Here is a 20,906-nt window from a genome sequence, read left to right on the forward strand (position 1 = left end):
AATAAATAAGATCACTGTAGCGAAAATCTTTCTTTAACAGTGGAAAACAAGCACACAGACATGCCAAACGACCAAATAATCAAAGAGAAAAATGCTTTCAAACCAATGTCAACACTATTAAAACATTTTTAAAACATTTTTTAAACCTTTTGCACCATTCTATTTAACAGATTGTTGCCTCATCAAAGGGATAATGCATTATTTAGCCTAAATGTGAAAATACTTTGAGGGTATTTGAAGTTGTTGTTACTACTAACAAGTTATTTTGAATCTATTAAACACATTTTAGGAGTCTGTAAAGTTTTACTGATTTCTAAAATCGGTTTACGAATGGATACCGCATTGAAATTTTTATCTGGTGTCTTGTGGGTGTCCCTTCCAAATTAAAGTTCGGATACATTTGTATCAACAGTTTGCAACTGGAATTTAAGTCACAAACCATTGATAAGTTACTAACTCCCAAGTTGGGGTGGTCCCCTTCAGACCCCTCCTCCTTTGCAAATTGGTGTTGTAGTTTCGGGGGGCGTAAGTGATGGTCAAGGGGATCACTGCCAACTCTCACTGAAGCTTTTCCAAAATGAAAACTTTAGAAAAAAATAAAGCAACCCAATTTCCTTTAAGGAAATCAGGCTTCTAAATAAATGTTAATTTTTGAAAAGCAATCACAGGGATGGTGCTCTCCCTACCATTGCACCCCTGCCAAGTACCACGCATCAGGAGTTAGACTAACACATTTTAATGCAGTACTCGCCTACCTGCACTATAATTCCTACTCATGCATAATTAGAGCTCCTCCGACACTGTGCATTGCATTTAATTAACCAAAATGAATCCAGCACGATCGACTGCTACTGATGCTGCCAGGCAATTGTACGCTGCTGCCTGTGCCTGGGACTCGCTTGTTGTTATGGTCACACTTACACAACTAAACTTGAACTTGTTGATGCTTTGTTTAAGTTTCGTGTGGTGCATTGAGACACAAGACCGGAAAAAAAACAATTTCTTGGATCAGGCCCGGCCACCCCAACCACGTGGATCCTCTATCCTCCCGCGTCTCCAGCAAGCGCACCAGATCTATCATGTAGTCCGAACTGACGCCTTGTTTATCCAGGCCAGGGTGCAAGCGTGCGCTGGCGCAACAAAGAAGTACCTTGTTTCCTCTGCTGGCCAGCACATGGGCCTATTCATGCCCGCTCAGGCACGGTGGCGCTGTACTGCCTCACAGCCCCAGGTAGTGAAGTTGGCACTGTGCAGGATCCTGGATGATTTGTTTTTGATGTGGCCAGTACCACAGGAGGGTCAGGCTAGAGAATATCTTTATCATGGCTTTCTGTCACTCCTGGTCCCACTCCACACAGATGGCATAATGACTGTCAGTCACTGGCGCTGCTCACCTAAGGAGCTGAGAGGCCCCATGTACATACTTCTAACAGGCTACCAGATTTTCTATATGAATCCAGCCGCGGTCGGTAGTAGGAGTAGCTGCAGGGCGGTGATGTGGGGAGGGGAAGGGGCAGGGTGTGGGGTAGTAAACTATGGATTACAGAGCTTTACAGGTAAGTAAACATATAAATTAATAAAACGAATTTTGTTGCATGCACTGCATCGCATTTGGGGACACCGACCGCGGCTGTATGAATCAAAGTTAAACTTCGCCCACTCTCTGTACCACGTCATCAGCAGCAAAAGTGAGCCCTGCAGCTCTGGGAACAGCTGCCATCCTGGGACCACAATAATGAAGAGGTCAGTAAAAATGAATCATGTCCGAAAGAGCAGCACTGTGCATTTTTTAAAGTATATTTTTCGCCCTTTGACCAAATATTTATCTCTAATGACTTTATTATCGCAACTGAGTAAATATTCTTAGTCTTATTGAGTGCCATTGGTTTAAATTGGTAATATTTGGAAATTTCTGCAGCCATCAAACATGTTAACACATTTAGGTTCTGTAAAGGGAAAAGAATATCGGTGAAAGCAAATGTCAAAAGTCTCAGTTTGCACTGCGGTCTTTGGGTTAGGAGAAAGGCCAGGGCACGAGTCGGGGGTACACGCGGGTGGACGGCGTCCACCCACTTTTTTCACAGGGTGGACGCCGTCCACTCTGCCAAGAAGGTGGGCCCCACTGATAAAGATGCTGAATTTGTCCCGGTGTAATTTCCAAACACTGGGACACTTTCAGCAGCGCCTGCACGTTGTTATCTGCTTTCGATCAGGAACAACTTGCAGGGGGGGGACTCCTGCTGGCCCTTAACAAAGGCCGAGTCTGAGGGGTCATCAGGCCTTCTTTTGTTCGAGTCTCCTGGCTGGCAGCAGTCAGGAGCCCCACACCTAGAAGCAAATGCAGCAGAGGGGAAACAAAGGCTCACACCTTGTTAGCTCTTCACACATACTTAAGAGAGGCAACTTTTCACTTTGTCCAGTCCCTGTTTATGAGATATGCATGCACTGTAAGAACATCAGATGTGTTGATCTTTCCCAGTATTTGCACAAAATAAATAACATTTATATAGTGCTTACTATCCCTGAGGAGGCGTTGTAATAATTTAAATATCACTATTTTTTCTTTTAAAGCACTATGGCTAGAGGAAGCTTTACGCTGACAAAAGGCAACATTGTTTTATGTGTCACGTACAAAAGTGTGAATCTTCTGCCTAAATCAGGAGAGTTTGCAAGTATACTCAAAATGTACTCATGATACTCCTGCTAAACATGTATGTGAGGGCTTAAGATCTGATGTCACTTCTTGTGATGCCACTTCCTGTGATGTAATGCACGTCATATGCCGCGATGTCACACGTGTCACGCACCGCGATGTCACGCGGTGTGATGTCACGCTGCGTGATGTCACGCGCTGTGATGCCAGTTGCTTACTGATTAACTCGGTTAGTCCACCCACTTCTCTTTTTAGGACTTGTGCCCTGAGAAAGGCTGATTCCAAGAAGAAGTTATGAAAAAACACAAACTTGCAAAAAAAAGGCTATCGAGAAATGTCTTAAATTCGCTATTCAGTGTCACACATAAGGCGGTTAAGTGTCACTGAAAACTTATAAATGTCACACATGAATAAACTGGAAAATTGGCAGACCACCATCTCTGTAATGGTAACCAATCATAGTGGCTTGCACATTGCGACATGCCTAATTAATATTCATTAAGCACATCGGTCTGCGACAAACTACAATTTTATATTTTGCTGCCTTACTTATTGGTAAATAGGTTGGTTTGCAAAAAAAAAGGAAACTAGTCGCAAAAAGAAGAATCACAATTTACAACCACATTTTGCTACCAGTATTAAGTACATCCGACCATAAAAAAAATGATCTCGGAGTATACAGGTATTGCAGGTCTTGCAGTACTCTGACTGGCATGTATTCTTTCTCAACAAACCAATGAAAGCATTGTTTAGTGTAGATGTCCAAAAAGAGTAACTCACTGATCGAGTACTGTATATCAACTCTCAATGAAATCTGTGTTTGATTGGCATGTGGGGGTTTGCATTTACAGGGTTGTCAAAGAGGACAAAGCAGGAAGTGCTCTATTGAATCTCATTAGATGAGCGCGCGCTGTTTTGCATAATCTTGCCATGCTAGTCACGCATATGGCCTGCAAACAAAATAAAAGAGGGAAATCAGCAAGTCAGGATGTTCAGTATTCAGTGCACTACCTCCGAAATGCATCCCGATTTCATACTCTGTTTTACCTGACCTGGTGCACGTGCAGGGGACGATCAACCGTCCATATTCCATGCGTAGAAGTAATCACCAGAGTGCTGCCTATTCTTTGAAGTGCTCATTAAATGCAGGCGGCAGCCATTTTATGCATCACTCAGATATGAACTAAATGCGCCCTTTGACAGTGCACTGTCCTCAATACATTCATTGTTCTCCTAGGCAATCGTGGACTCCAGGAAATAAAACGACAACGACCGAGGAGACCAAAAGGTAGTGTCTGATCTTCATTGTGTTTCACAATACATTGTGTGAATCTAAACGCCTGTGAACACTTCTTAACAATGACAGGCACACTGCAATATTATGCAGAGCTACAGTCTCAACCACGAACTATACTTTCTATGGTCATTTCTGTTTATGTATGTGATATATTGTTTCATTTGTTTTACAAAATGTGGCTATTCTTTTTTCAAAAAAGAGAATTTCTTCTTTTAAAAGTAAGATTATCTATTGTCATAATCTTCAAAGTGTCTCCACAACAGAGAATGGTAAACATAGTGCAGTATTACTATATATTAAAATAAAATAACAAATATTATTTATCGTCAATGATTTGGAAAACACTCAAAAAACTTAACCAGTTCAGTGACAACTGAATTGATTATTACAAATGGGCTCATGTTTACTACACATTAACCAGTAAGTCTTGTGATGCACGGTCAGATTTACTATACATTAATCAGGCAGTCTTGTGATGTACTCTGGCACATAGCATAACAAAGAGGAATGTCAATCAGCTTTTGGGCAGGAAAACTGTTCTACAGACAAGTTGACGTTCAAGCAGTGCAAAAATCACTTTGCGTTGAAAATCGCCAACCACCCTATTACCTAGGCAAAGGAGGTGTACTGGGGTCGAAATAGCATAATAGATTTGCATATCAAAGCCAAATCAACTAAAATATTGTCACCTTGCTTGTCACAAGCACCTTACACCAGATGATACCAGGCATAAACATGGGTCAAGCAGAAAACCACGTAATATTCGACTAATTGCTATTACGTGAAATGACACATATTACACCACTCATTCTTTAACAGTTGTCCTCACCTTGAAATTTGCTCTGGAGTGTTTACCTCGATTACAAATAGTATGGACCTCAGCGCTGACTCACTTTTGTACCATACCACAATATTTGTGTTGCTCTAAAATGACATTTTTCATGCAAGCACAGTCGAAGACATCATCTGTAACGGACTCATGCTAAACGTAGAGCTGCACCCCACACTTTTCTGACCAATGGCTGAAGCAGCGCTGTGTTTTTGACATTTTAGTAAATCCGGACTTGGGTTTGTTGGTTTCTGGTCTCACAGAGTGAAATCCCAGCTCTTTATGTGCACTAGGAATGACTTGGGGAAATTCACTCAAACAGACTGATCAGTTACCATTCTGCCACCACTGTGTCCAAACCTTCAAGGACTGGTGTGTAAAAGAAAAAATCAAACAACCAAAATACAAAACACTAGTCAAAACTTCACAGGGTATGATTTGCCCTAAAAATAAAAGTGCAAAACAGCACAGTCATTTCTGTTTGTACTATTTGTATACAACTATTCCCTGAACATTCTCATTTTATTCCCATTTTAGACGTGTTGAGGCTCATTCGCAAAGGCATGTGAGAGTATGTAAAAGAGTACCTCAACAATACCACTTTCTTTTCTCCAAAATGAGTTTTGGAATAGGGCATATAGTCAAATAGTCCTGAGACCCTAAGCACTCTCTGGCGAGCCAGAAAAATGCATAAAGATTAGTGCTGCTGGGTGTGCAATAGAAGTGATCACATCCACTCTTTCATGCACTTATGAACACCTGAGCATGTCTGTGTGACATATAATATTCTGGGAAGAGATGGGTCAAAGAGCTGAGCTGAAATTAATTACATAAACAGGCTTGATTTTAATTCCATGTACAAATGCACCTTTTTGCTGAGCAGGTAATCGATCATAAAAGTGCCAGAACAGTAAAAAACAAAACTGTAATTATTTCCAAAATCAACACAGAAAAAGTATTAAAACTCAAGTAAATTAAGCCTATACAATTTGGTAAAATGTAGAATATTGTTCAGTTCATCCATTTGCACGTGATTTTTTCACCCCAGTAAAACACATGCTTTATTCCAAATGTTGCAATATCATTCATTGTGGCTGTACACCTATATTAATGTATCTGCATACATTTCTTGTTTTGACACACTCTTACTCACTTATGCTTTATGCACTTATGTAAAAAACTTACAAAAGGACGTATTTAAATGGTGAGGCTTTTTTGTTTGTTTTTTAGTTTGAGGTAATTTAAATTTGTCTGAATGATTTAAAAAAGGGGATTTTATAGACAAGAATATCAGCTTGACTTAGAAAGTATGGGGGATGCCCATTAAGGAGAGAACATGATGTTAGTTTGCTGACGACGTCAGTGTTTACAAACATTAATTATCTAACTCACAAAACCATGCTTGCACAACTCCTAATTTTAATCAGAGGAATTTTTCATCCCCTGTTTGAACACAATTTCTGATTTATGGGGGGGATTTCACAAAGAATCCTAGGAGTAAAATGCACTCATGTTGATTTTCCAGTAGGTGTAAAATGTGCATGAGTAAATCATGCTGCAATATGCGTTTGTACATTTCACATTATTTTTCCCTTTGGAGAAACACCTTCATGAACACCCTCATTACATTTTGGCGTTTCCATTTTTAACTAACACCGATAATGCAATTACTCTTGCCTTTCACAAGTCTTACTGGTGGCTCCAGAGAGGTAAACTAATGGCAATTGTTTGTGCATTACTTGGGTCATAATATTTCTTTTTTAATTAAAAATGTTTGTAATCATAAGAGTAAAATACTCTCTTAAGTTGAAGCAAGACATCAGGCAGGATCTTAACATAACAATCAAGCAAATTAATAAATGGGAATTTAGTCTCTTGACTGCTTTTTCAGCGTTGGTTACAAAGAGCTCCATCTGCTGTGGGATTTGGGTTAGCCTCTTGCTCATGATTTAATGTTTTTGTTTTCTATCTCAGTTGTCTTTTCTTGATTCAATGGCTTTCCTCTGTATTCATGTGTTTGCATTTCGATGTCATAGTGTTCTTATTGGATGAGTTGTATCCTTCCATGACATACTTAAGAGGTCTCTTTTATTCTTTGGTATTCAGCCAGCAGTCGTGGGAGAGAATGTCTTTACTTACTCCCTCCCTTTTTTTCCTACTTTATTTCACTGTGTTCTTTTTTCCCTCTTCCATTGACACTCCTCTTCGTGCTCCCCATCCCACCGGCTATGTGACGTTTAAAAAACATATGTTTAGGGCTTTGCAGCATATTTTGTACTTTTTCCTTCGCTTTTTAATTTATTGTTGTAAAATGGCTGTCCATTTAAATTAAATTAAAAATGAACTTCAAGTGTCATGACGAATGCAGACGCATGTTTCATGATGCATGGGTGCACATGAGTCACGGCACGTGAGTCACAAATGAGTGAGCACGTGTCAAGATTCATGCACGCACATCAGTGGCAATTTTAGAATGGGTTTTCTTTCATAGAAATTGCATTACTAGATTGACAGCCATGTATATGCATGCGTCGTGATGCATGTGTTCACATGCCTCTGCCAACAAGATTTGGCAAAGCCACAGCTTGAAATTTAAAAGCCAGGCCTATTGTCTTTGCCAATGCTTGTTCATGCAGTGCTTTTGCACTTTGCCTGAATTTAAAATGTAAACCTAGTTTGATTAACTCAGCCATGTGTCTTATTTTGCAGGCAGTCTTGGGCCCCGTCAAATAAGTCCTTCACAACCACAGTTGAGACCACTGAGTAAGTATTATCAAAAAGTACTTATGCAGGCATGTGTAACATAGGGTGATTGAGGAAAGTACCCAAGATATATGGTTTAGCACCCCAAAGTCATGGCTGACACACACACAAGGGCCTTGGCAGTGTTTGATGTTTTGCTATACCCATCAGTTTTATTGACTTTAGTTCTTTTGAGGAAGAATGGTGCTTCCCCATAGTTCTACCCATATGGGCTGCACATCTGCCAAGGTATTGTATATGATCCTGCACTGATATTGCCTCCTCTCTGGACAGCTTGGCACATTACAGGTGTAGCCCCATATCCTAAAAGGTATATCAATAGTAAATGCTTCTCACTTTATATATAAACCAAAGTTTAATACAGAAACTGGGCAGCAAGTTGAGTTTCTGTTATCTTTTATGTCAAGGAAGTTACAAAATGTGATGCTTAAAATTGTGGGAGTCATTCAACCTTTTCAGGATTCTAGATATTTCCTGGTGTGAACTTTTGGACATCAATATCTTTCACCACATAGACGGAAGTAAGTAGGCTCCGGATGTGCCCAGCAGATTCTTTCAGATCGACAGCTTTCAATACAATGAGCAAACTCTATTGCAGGGGAGCAAGAGAAATCTATGAGAATTCCACTTTGGCTTAGGCAGGAGGGAGAACCGCTCAGGGAGTCACTGAAGGGAACAATTATAATCTGCCAAACAGAAACTAATGAGGTGCCTTAAGCGCAAGGCTGTCCATGGAGATATTTCACATCCTAGATTATACATGCTGACTTTTCAGATTTTTCTTGGGTTAAAAATATTCAAAAATGGCTCAGATGAAGCATGAAGTGTTAATATGATCAATAATGGTAGGTTTACTCAACATCGGTGCACATGTAACTCCTGGTTGCATGTATTTACGTAAATGTGTGATAGAGGTGTTGTAGTTTAAAAGGCCCATCTCACTCCAACATCTACTGACCATGAGGTCAGCTCAGAGTTGGTGCCTGTGCTTTGCACTTTTGTGACCCAGTGTGGCTTGCAGCTGTGCTCTAGAGCTGCATCCATAACCACTGACAACCATACCCACAACAAAACCATCCTACTCCACTTCCTATGAACATCTCCAAAAAACCATAGTCTGTGCAGATGATGGCCCCTGTGAATCCACCTCCACCCATATATCAAGCACCCCCACTATGCAAAACTGACTGTTCAAATAGCGGCCCATTTTCCTTTTTGAATCACCTGTCAACTGTCCTATATTCACACAAGTTCCCCTGAAATTGTGAGTACTAGGGATATTACCAGTTAAGATGAAGGTTACACCTCAACTTAAGAAACTGGCTGCGTGTTGATCTTGGATAGAGTTAGGTATGTGATGCCATAGGAGGGCTCCCCTGACTCACTGAAGACCAGTTCAATGGGAGATGCCATTATGTCAGTCACAACTGAGTAAAGACAACATGTCCAGTATAAATACCTGGAGGCGGTGGTTGAGGAGTTGGTTCTCAAACTGCTGCATACCCAGCTGGTGTTCTGGTGAAGACCCCATTTAGCACTATGCGCGAATGGCAATTGAACACAACCACTATTGGGCTCAACAGGTTTATCATTGATACTCACTTAGTCATGCCTGCCAAGCACTATGGCCCACTCGCATTGCTGATGAAGAGTGTCGTTGACTTTCAGCTCGATATATGCTAAAATCAATCCAGTACTGTGTAATAATTTTAGTTTTTTAATATATGTGTATTGGACACCACTATCACATGTCTCTTCTATATTTTGTGAAAACTTAAAGATGTTAAAAAAAAATGTCCGTTGATCCAACATATCCAACATACTAAATAGTTCCCCAAAACCCGACCAGCCAGTTCTGGACTAAGAGAGAGTGTTTATTAAACATTTTTCAAGAAAATTAAAGAAATGGCTAAAATACCTACATAAGATGGCCGCCCAATTTTGATGAAAGCGCCATATATTATAATATGTGTCCATTTTTAGTTTTTGTTGTTGTTAATAATGCATAAATATTTGGAATAGTTCGTGTACCAATGCCATTCACTTGTATATGCGCTTTAGAAGCCCAGGGTACTGCGATTTCTCTCTTCTGTGCTTGCACACGGCCGTGAGCTCGCGCTCAGAATCCTACAATTTCCATACCGGCTTCAACATGATGCTGCCCAGGCATTGTGCAGCTCAGTGCATGCCCCGCAGGCAGGATCGACCCATGCTGATCTCTGAGAGTCAAATCAGATTGCAGCCTCATCCGAGAAAAACACATTGATGGCTATATTTGAACAGATTCAACATTGGCATTTTTGATGCGCCGTTGTCAGTTGCTAAGCGACAGCACGCGAATGGTGCTGGGAGACTCCTGTCAGAGATTGGTATTGCTGTGTAAGAAAAAACATGAAACCAGTAGCGTAGTTTAGCTGATGGCTTCTTTCCTGGCAATTGTAAAATAATCAGGCAATTATTTCTAAATAAATCCTGCGCCTTTCAAGTGGTTAGCGAAATATAAGGCGCTGTAGATGAAATGATGTAATTTGTGGCTGCCTGATACCGATCTGGGCAGCACCCCATACTAATCTGCTATTCTTATGATTGATAGCTGCGCGGAGTAGAATTAGAAAATAGAAAAAAAAAAAAATTGAAAACAGAGAAAACAGAGAATACTTTTCCTGTCAGTATTTGGGGGCCGAAAGTAACATCTGATGTAGATATAAATACATATACTTGGAACCTGCTCTATAAGCATGAGTGCTGAGAATAATAAATAATGTTCTAATTTCCTTCTCTTACAACTTGCTTTCTAGTGGCAGGCAGAGATTTTTAAGGGAAAGCAGCGCCATTTTGTAAATGAGTGCATGGCTCGCTTTCTGCCATTGTGTGTTGTGGCCTTATGCACAACCACACCCGAGTACTTAGCAGGTCTTTAAAAGACAATTTATTTACTTGGTAATAAGGCTCTTGGGGCCATATGTATCAAAGGGTTTTACCCATTCTGTGTCTATGGGAAAATGTGTTCATACATATGGCCCTTAGTAATAAGGCTTTGTTGTTCTTTCGCCCCTTCTTAGAGCCCCTGCATCTTCACTCGGCCAATTGCTGAAAGAATTAGCCCCCCCCCCCGAAATTTCACTCTAGTTGCGCCTCTGCATGAGTCAGCATGACGTCATGCCAGGGGAGCGTTGTAGGGGAAGGGAAATCCTTTAAAGAGAGCCTTTTTCTCTCTGGATTTCCCTTATCTTTTTTAAACTCACGAGCAGCAGAATTTTGGTGGTGTCACCAGGGTTTTAAGTTTAAGCTTTTTCAATATTATGTACGAGCCAAAGTTGCTGCTTATTTATCTTACGCAACTAACAACCATTGACAAAGCCAATAGTCATGACTTGTTGTAGGTACGATGTTACTTGTATCATATCTGGATGCAATGACAGAAACAGCAAAATACAAGTCGGCGGCACACTATGCTAAGCACAGATTTTTTAGCTCACGTGTTTTTACGCCATGCCATTAATTACAGTGGCCACACCCCTTTGAGAGACCCCCCCAGTTTTTTCATCCCACTTAAAGCCCTGTGTATATCCCTACGGGCGGCATGCCAGGTCCTCCCTGCATCACACAGTCCCCAGGAGTCCATCCAGCTGTCCCATCGCGCACCTTCGATGGCCGGTCAGAGGACATGAGGAGTCCAGTTCGGGCCTAGATTGCCCCCTGAAGCAGCCGCGGTCGGTAGTAGGAGTAACTGAAGGGCGGTGACGTGGGGAGGGGGAGGGGCAGGGTGGGGGTAGTAAACTATGGATTACGGAGGTTTACAGGTAAGTTAACATATAAATTAATAAAAACAAATTTCGTTGCGTGCACTGCATCCCCAAATGCAATGCAGTGCATGCAACGAAATTCGTTTTATTAATTTATATGTTAACTTACCTGTAAACCTCCGTAATCCATAGTTTACTACCCCCAACCCTGCCCCTCCCCCTCCCCACGTCACCGCCCTGCAGTTACTCCTACTACGGACCGCGGCTGCCCTGAAGTCCCCCCGAGGACAGTGGCCCCCTGTGGGAGACCAGAAGTGGCCTCAATGAGTGCCGCTTGGGTTTGTGTCAGGTGTGGAAGCAGGACGTAGACGCTCAGGAGGTTCACATGACAGCCGTCCAGGGTGCCCCTCAACTACTACATAGCGGCCCTGTGCGCATGTTGGTCACTTCCAATGGGAATGTTTTATGCAGAGGTATGGCCATATGGAGCACCTGGCATACCCCGCACTATAAACCCGGTCATATCCAAATCTTCAGAGGAGGGAACACTGAGTGCCAAACGGGTGGGCCTCTTGTAGCATCAGGACTGTGGAGCTGGACCACTTGGTGCAGTGGAGGACCACCGTGCATTAGGTCTTATCCAACAGGCCATTGACATTCCAGGCCAGGACTTGAAAACTAGCCATTGAGAAAAAGTAGGGGGCCTAAATTAAGGGTCCCTATAGTAGGGTTGCGAGGACCCCCCTGCAGAAGCGCATTGAGGTGTAAGATGATAGTGGATGTGTGTGTTGTCCGATGTGTATTACCCCCCCCCCCTCCCCAGTTCTCTCTCAATACTTCCACCTTAGAAGCATATGTCGCCATGACAAAGTCTTTAGGGTAGAAACATTGTCGGAAAAAAGAGCTCTCATGCAAAAATAGGGGCTGAGAAAAAAATCCTCTTACAACAACCATTTGTAGTATAAATATTTCCAGCAAACACAATTCGGTAATATGGGGAAACACTGCAAACTTTGCAGATTGTGCAAAATGCAGAGATGTCAAACTACGCCCTGTACTAACCTGTTAGGAGTTTATCAGGTGTGATAATTTTCAGCCACTCCGCGTTTGCCTTCAAAATGGGGCATAACATTACGATTCTGGGTTGACCGTACCAAAATCTGCAGGATTTACCAGGCATTTTTTCACAGTCATTTATGGCTTGTTTAATCCGAAACTCACATTGAGAGACTTGCAAGGGTGTGGTGTTTGTCTGAATCCCAAATTACGAATGTGTGCTGTCAGAAGTTACTGCACATACTTTAACAAGCCACTCATAATGTGGGCATTAGGGTGTTGATTCCCAAGAACATATCCTTTTGTGCCAAGTCTCTGACTACAGACACATGTCTTCATTGTTTTAAGATATACACTCTCCAAGATAGTTGTGGGAAAATCAGACATTTATCGGCAATAAATGTAAAAACAAAAACACATAGGCCTAGATTACGAGTCCTTTTTAATTGCATCTTTATTTATCATACCAATAAGTAAAGATACCTTGGGTGGTGCTTGTTTTTCGGACATGATGAATTACAGCAATTATGAGTTTTGCTCTGAAAGTGGGCTACAACACGTGGACTTTGGTGCTTGCTGATGTTTACTGGGGATTTTTCACCCAGTAAATTCTGCCAGGTTAGACCTTCTGAAATTGTTTTGGTGAAAAATATGTGATAGATGCAAGGTTTTTTGACCCTTTAAACTAATATGATTTTTTAAAATAAAATAAAGACAGTAGCGTCGACATTTTAACTCAAGAGATGTCTGGTCAGTGGTACACATGCTTCGTGAAAGACTAGAATTTGTACCTCCTAGGAAAAGAAAAAAGAAAACCATGAATTCATGCCTAAACCCAGTGCTCGGTCTTCCTGTTTGTTTGTCCGAAATAATTCACCTATTTTCAGCTACCTGCATATTACAACAGTACCTGCCATTTAACCTCTTCTGTACCTAATGGATTCAGGATGTAGACAAATGACAATGTCCATTTCACTTCCTGTTTTCTAGTACCACCGATTCTTCAGACTCATCCAATGAAAAGCCAAGATCTAATCTGGTTGAAAGTGCGAGGGCGAGGTAATGTCAATCTTTTCATACAACCAATTCCACAAATTGTATTGGCTTCCATTTTGCTGTTTCCTGGTTATGGTATGTTTGGGTGATGGGGGCTTTGCCTTGGTTAAAGTTTTGCCCAAGGGCCTGATCACATTAACTGCGAACTTAAACATTTCATTGTTGCACCAATATTTGAATAAACTGACGAGTGCAAAAATGGCATTTGCACCATCCAGCGCAAATATTGCTTTGACATTTTTGCACTGGTTGTTCTGTGTAGATCTCGCTACAAATATATACACATTAGGTCATGCTCTGTGATCGGTCCCTAAGTGTTAGGACTCGCAATAAGCACACAATGGGCACCCAGGAGGCAATGAAAGAACAGACTGTAATGCTTCAACTATATGCTACTGCTGGATGAGCATTTAAAATTATAGTCGAAAAACATTGTTTTTTTATTATCCCATGATAACAAGCATGAATTTATTAAAGCACATCTAAGTGAATCATAAAGACATGTGTTAGGCATGTACTTAAACTGAGCGTTTGTGAATCTGGAGAAAAATGCACTAAAATAACCCTGATCTAGGGACATTTTCCCCAGAATTTTTTTTGCTCTAATCTTTTCGCACAAATTCCATTACCAGGATGTCAAATGCATCCTTTTGAATGCCCCTCATAAAAAGAAAAAGGAAAAATGCCTTCAGTCTCTTTTCTCAGGATACATGAAACCCTTTATTCTCACCTACACATAGTACTTACCGCTCTAAACCCCAGTGCTTCTAACCCTACCTCTACCCTTTTAACTCTCCCTGAGCATATACCCCTGCACATTTACACCTATTTATAAAAAGTACCTCTTTGCCCTCCCCTCTCCACTACTCCTGTGCTTTTCTTCTGACTGGTTTTCATGTACCACTTTCTCATCCTACCTGTCTTTTTTATTTTGTTTTTAATTTTTCTTCAAATTGTTTGAGGGAAAGCGTTTTCATCGTTTTGGACATTCAGCATTATGGAGTAACACTTCACCAGCCTGAGTCATCAAACTAGGTCTTGATATCTTAATTGCTGTTATCAGTAGCATGATTTCCCAGACCAGAGCAAATGTAACTACATGGAGATTGAAGATTAATGTATTTATCTGAATTCGAATTATGTAGATGTCTTAGTTACAACTAGGTCTGTCATTTTGAGCAATAAGGCCGTTTAAAAATACCTGGATAATGATATGTTTTACTTTAATGTATATCTATTTTAATTTTTCTCCCGATGAAAAGGTCTAAGGAGCCTAAAACGCAATTAGAGTACTAATCGAACATTTCAGAAGTTATTTTTGATTTCATGTATAAATGCTAAGTAGTGAAAAATGGAAAAAACGAAGATTGAAGAGAACATGGAAGTAGAATGTAATAATAAAGTTTTAAAATTTGTTTGCACATAAAATATAATTTTGCTTTCTATCTAATTCAAATATATTGAATAAAAAGGCTAAAAACGTATCTGCAATTTGATAACGTTTTACCATTCACACAATGGACATAACTGAAGTTTCAATCACAAAACGTTGAACTTAAAGTCAGAATCCACAAATTCAATATTTCCAACATTTGTAGAACAAACAGCTGTCTTAATCATTTTTTCAGTCTTGGCTTTCTAGTTGACCAGAGTGTGAATCACAGTGGATTGTTGTGTTAGTGATTAACGCTTTAGTATTATTTGTTGCACTATACGAACAGCTGTGAGAATGTTTTTGAGTTTATTGTGCATGACTCATTTTGGGTTGAGAAACTTACATTGAATTGATAGCTGTCTAGTGGATGGTCATGTTACGTCCAGGCTGGCTGGATTGTTTTGTTCCTTCCTTTGGAGTGTGTCCTTTGTGCCTGAGTGGAAGAAAGATGAACTGTGGAGCTCAACCACTGGTCTTTTTGCTTGAGGGTGGCTGTCTCCCATTGTCCAGCAAGTGTGTTTAACCATGCATGATGCAGCTGGAGTGGTGGAGCGTGTGGAGCATATTGCAAATTGTTATTTAATTGGCTTAAAGTAGGACTATTTGTGTTTAGTGTGTTATGTTTATAAAATGATTGTGTGCAATTTTTGAGTGGTCTTTGAGGGATGTTCTGTTTGTGTTTGGTACTGTGAAACAAAGATCCAGGTCTCATCATTTTGAGGATTAGCAAGTGTGGCACTGGGACACTGTGGGCTTGATTAGAAAAGGTAAACTTACACTTCTGTGTAAGTATATGATTGTTTGCTTGTGTGCAATTTTTGAGTGGTCTTGGAGGGATGTTCTGTTTGTGTTTGGTACTGTGAAACAAAGATCCAGGTCTCATCATTTTGAGGATTAGCAAGTGTGGCACTGGGACACTGTGGGCTTGATTAGAAAAGGTAAACTTACACTTCTGTGTAAGTTTATGATTGTTTGCTTGTGTGCAATTTTTGAGTGGTCTTGGAGGGATGTTCTGTTTGTGTTTGGTACTGTGAAACAAAGATCCAGGTCTCATCATTTTGAGGATTAGCAAGTGTGGCACTAGGACACTGTGGGCTTGATTAGAAAAGGTAAACTTACACTTCTGTGTAAGTTTATGATTGTGTGCTGTTCACAAAGGGATATAGCAAGTAGTATCTTTACGAGTGCAGAGTCTCCGCACATAAAATGACCTGTCTTGTTTAATGTGCAAAGACTTTGCACTTGTAAAGCTACTACTTGTTATATCCCTTTTGTGAATGGAAAACAATCATAAACTTACACAAAAGTGTTAGTTTACCTTTGTGAATCAGGCCCTAAGAATCCTACTTGATCTCAACTGAACACTATAATAGATATAGTTCTGAATCTAAGGTAATGACAACAGTCCCCACTCTGAATGCTAGCTTTTATTTTCTGTGACTGCAAAGTAGATACAGTTAATTTTCAGTAACCTTAAATGGTGAGCAAAACCGATCCTAGGTTGCCTCTGTTCTGGTTCAGGAAGGACCTGGCCTGGCAGTTTGAGCTTTACTGTTCTCATTGGAGCAGGATCAAAACTGATTTGCATATGACCGGATCCAAATTGAGGTAACATGATGTGCAAAATAACAAAAGACTGGGATGTGCCTCAAGTAATACCAGGGCTGAGAATATTGAAGCATTCCCAATATCCCTTTTTTAAATACTTTAGTGTGTTGCTCTAGGTGGGACGGGTGTGCCCAGACAAGGGTCCTGTCCACACTGTGTCACTGTAATCAAGCGGTACCTGGCTGATGAGTCCAAACTAGGGCAAAAACTGTCCTAGGTTGCTTGTGTTCTAATTCTGGAAGTGACCAAGACTGGAGGTAGGCTGGAGGCAGTAAAGCTGAGCCTCTGTTCAGTCTAATTCTGGAAGGACCTGGTCTGGCAAATTGGGCTGGACTATTCTCATTGGACCAGGGTCAAGACTGATTTGCATATGGCTGAGCACAAACTGAGGTGGAATGGTATGCAAAATAACAATGAACTGGGATGAAACCCGAGTAATTACCAATGACAGAATAATTCAAGCATTCTATCCATTCTTTTTTGTTTACTTTAGTGTGTCACCCTTATGGCCTGATTATGAGTTTGGCGTACGGGTTACACCATCGCTAATGTGACAGATATCCCATCTGCTGTATTACGAGTTCCATTATATTCCATTACAGTGGACGGTATATCCATCACGTTTGTGATGGAGTAACCCATTCGCCAAACTTGTAATCAGGCCCTTAGTGGTATGGGTATGCCAAGACATGGGTTCCGTGCACACTGTGCTACTGAAATCAATATATTCTGGGGTGATGAACTCTAGCTAGGGTAAAATTGGTCCTAGGTTGCTTGTGTTCCGCTTAAGGGAAGACCTAGCCTTGTAGTCTGGGCTAGACTGTTACCATTGGAGCAGGGTCGGGACTGATTTGCATATGACTGGGTCCAAATTCAGGTAGAATGCTGTGCAAATTAATGATGGTCTGGCATACTGCCCTGAGTAATTAACAGTGGCTGAGATTAATTCAAGTATTCCATCCATCCCTTTTTTGTATATTTTAGTGTGCCACCCTAAGTGGGACAGGTGTTCCCAGATGTGGGTCCAGTGTACTCTGTGTTACTGGAATCAAGCAGCTATATCTGGCTGATGATCCCTAACTAGGATGGCACTGGTCCTAGGTTGCTTGTGTTTCGGTTTAGAGAGGGCCTTGTCTGGCAGTTTGGGCTGTAGTGTTCCCATTAGGCAGAGTCAAAACTGATTTGCATATTGCTGGGTCCAAACTGAGGTGGCATGGTGTGCTGAATAACAATGGACTTGGTGGCGCCCCAATTAATTACCAGTGGCTGAGATTAATTCAAGCATTCCATCCATCCCTTTTTTGTATACACCAATTATGAGTTGAGGAGAGTGGTAACCCCGGGAGGGATGCCACCTTTCTCAATTTTAAGGGGTCAGATGACCCTACAACTGGATTTTCTGGGATCAGGACACCATGTCAAATTTTACCAGTCAGAAAGTCATATAGGAAGTGGGCTGCAATTGTAGCCTGGTACCAGTTATCAGCACACATCCAATTCCCTTTAAAGGGAAGTGGAAGCATGCCAGATCACATTCTCTTCTTCCCTTAGCCATCCTAGTTCCCTGACTGCATCAGCAGCATTACTCACATTTACCACCATGGGTAAATGTGATCATGAATTTCCACAGAATTAGGAATGTTGTATGAGGTTCTGCCTGAAAAAAATGGTTGCATTGTTATTCCCCATTTTGTGGGGATTGACTTTTTGTAGGCATAGTGAGGTCCAGATTCACCAGTCAGAATTGTTAATTCTCTGCACCTATCTATGCCTAACTCATAATTGGGGGCTTATTAGTAAAATGTCAGTAAAATGTCCAGTTTATAAATAATTTGTCTCTTGTCACAGTTGTTTCAATATCTTGCAGAAACATGTAATTAAATTCTTCAATGAGAATGTCTCATGGAATATCGTTTCTCTTTTGCCTTCAGATTTGAAAAAGTTGACGAGAAGCCATCATTGCCCCCATCACCTACTAAGGATTTCAAGCCGAAAGTCTCACCACCAAAAATTCCCCCTCAGTCAATCCAGAATGACAGGCCCAAAGTGTCACCCCCACCAGTTCCCCTTCCATCTAACCAAGAAAGTAAGGCCAAAGGACCACTACCAGCTACTCCAGCTTCACCTACTAAGGATGTTAGGTAAATATATGTTTGCTTAATATGCAGTTTCTAAAGAATTGTTCTGACTTGTGTAATGATATTTTAGTTCCTTAATGTGCAAATACTCCTTTTTTTAAATTTAAGAATAGTTAAAGCTCAACTTGAGGGGTTTTAAGGATATGCCTTCAAACATGAGATAGCCATAAGAAACTAGTAATTCATATCACATAGAAAATAGTTTTTAATGTGAAAGAAAAGAAAGTAATTTGTGAATTATTTCAAATATTCTAACTCTACCCATGCAAATTTTCACGAAGTTGAGGCTGTGCAGTTGTAGAGGTAGGAAAATAAGGTTATGCCAGAAAACTGCAATATAATTACAAAATTCCCTTACATGTGCCTGATACCTCTCCCATGTGCCTGGTCTAAGTGTGTGCGTCTGGACATTTCATTACAATTTTGTAAATCTGTTCCCCGTGTTTTGAGCATCAATTTGACAAGCACCCTAAAAATGTACGTTTCCCTGTTCATCATTGGGACTTCAGTAATGAATAACATCTTAAAACTGTAAATTTCCTAAGGTGTGAGTTAGGTTTTCAGCACGGAATCCCAAATCTAGAAGTACTGCCAAACTGGTTTCATTGTAGGCAAACATAGTTAATGATGGCGTCATTTACAAAAGTCAGGGCTGCCCCAAAAAATAGGAGAACATCTGGGACAACTGGAATGCCCATAGGGAAGCCCCTGCACCTTCCTCAACCCAACAATCACCATGGACATTGGTCCTGAGACCTGCACCCACAACACAGTGTTGGTGGTGGGAGAGGATGGAGGTAGAGAATGAGATAAGTACATACTGAAATGCAATTTATACATTAACCTTGTGCTTGTAGCTCTCAATGTGATATTCTCACATTTAAAACAAAAAAAGGTGGCTTAATTTCAACTCAGCTTTTAGGCAGGGATGAAATATCCTTGTGTGCGAACCTACTGAGAATATAGTGATGAAATTTAGTTGAAAAGCTATTCTGACAGACCATTTGCTGAATATTTGCGAAGGATGGAATTCAGTGGCACATTTAAGGGTGTTTCTTGCTGTCTCTCACTATACCTCAGAGCCTATTTGTACCAGCACTCAGTGACAAAATCCTTCCATGCCTTGATAATAATATGTTATCTTCTTATCGCAAGATTTGAAATGTACTCTGCTCACCTGTTATCTGGTTATTTGAAATATGTCTAGTCAGCATCATGTGAATGTTCCTGATATTGACTCCTCTGCACATGCCCTAGTCTACAGACACTTCTATCACCAGCATGTTATAGTGAAGTGGCTCAGTGTGAGTCTCATTGTAGATGGGTTTGGACATGCTGCTTCTGCTGTTGCATTTCCATCACTACTTTTTTCCCAAGTCACCCAAAGAGGTACCACCTTTCATGTTTTTCAACAGGTTATAACACCAGCAAACAGAAACTATAAAAGAAAAACTGACTTTCCTTATTTTATGATGGAGGAGGCATGGTGCTAAATCGCCTGGATCTTAGGGCATCTAATTTTCAGACAGAATATTGGTTTTATAACCATTGGGAGATAGGTAGGGATCAAAATGAGACTGGTAGTATATAAAATGTTCTAAAGCACAATTAATTTAATTCCCTTCAAGAATAAATTGTCTGTCTCAAAAACTGTTAGACATCTAAGACATGTCACTGTGCACCTGTGACTATCTGCTGCCGACTGTGGCAGCGGTGGTCATGACCATACTTTCATAATTAGCTGAGGGTAGAGAGATGCAGCAGCAAAAGCAGTAATGAAGCAACCACATTACTAGGTACACACATGGCAGCTAGCAGTTGCAGTACTAACATATGCACGTTTTTCCTAGTGACCTCAAATTTTTAGTTCACAGCAGAAGCTAGGACAGGTGGCAAAGGCAGAAGGAGAAAGGGCACATAACCTTTGTATTATGTCACATTGATAGAAGTTGCATTGTTGAATTTGAAACATTATTTCATTGATGAAACATCCAATTTGATTTGTTGCATGTGTCGAATGCGATTAACTAATTTTCAGGGGTTACATACTATCCCCACCATTAACAAGTATGTCAAAGGAAATGTTGACCATGATATTACTGTTTAGAGTAAGTTTGACTGTAAGTCTACCTTTGTTTTGCGGGGCATGGCTAGCCAATATGGCCTCCCAGACATGCACTTACGGAGCTCCACCTGCCAGGTCATTAAATCCTGACTGCTCAGTGCAATGTTTGGTGAGCTAAACAGCCCTCAAACAAGGATTATACTTGTTACTCTCCGATGACTGGAACATATAGCAGGATTGACCGGATTCTTATGAAGTGG

The 20,906-nt window shown here is 40.8% G+C and overlaps 1 protein-coding gene across 5 annotated transcripts in view; it reads left to right on the plus strand.

The window, feature by feature from the left end:
• The window catches only part of SCEL (sciellin), a 580,338-nt gene that overhangs the window by 139,483 nt on the left and 419,949 nt on the right, over positions 1-20,906 (plus strand). For all 5 annotated transcript variants that reach the window (XM_085622068.1, XM_085622069.1, XM_085622070.1 and 2 more), the window contains 4 exons: positions 3,891-3,941; positions 7,489-7,542; positions 13,335-13,403; positions 18,375-18,584. In XM_085622068.1, the coding sequence (XP_085478194.1) occupies positions 3,891-3,941; positions 7,489-7,542; positions 13,335-13,403; positions 18,375-18,584 (384 nt within the window). The remainder of the gene's footprint in view (positions 1-3,890; positions 3,942-7,488; positions 7,543-13,334; positions 13,404-18,374; positions 18,585-20,906) is intronic.

Source organism: Triturus cristatus, chromosome 8 (assembly GCF_964204655.1).
Source record: "Triturus cristatus chromosome 8, aTriCri1.1, whole genome shotgun sequence".
In the NCBI taxonomy this organism is placed as follows: Eukaryota; Metazoa; Chordata; class Amphibia; order Caudata; family Salamandridae; genus Triturus; species Triturus cristatus.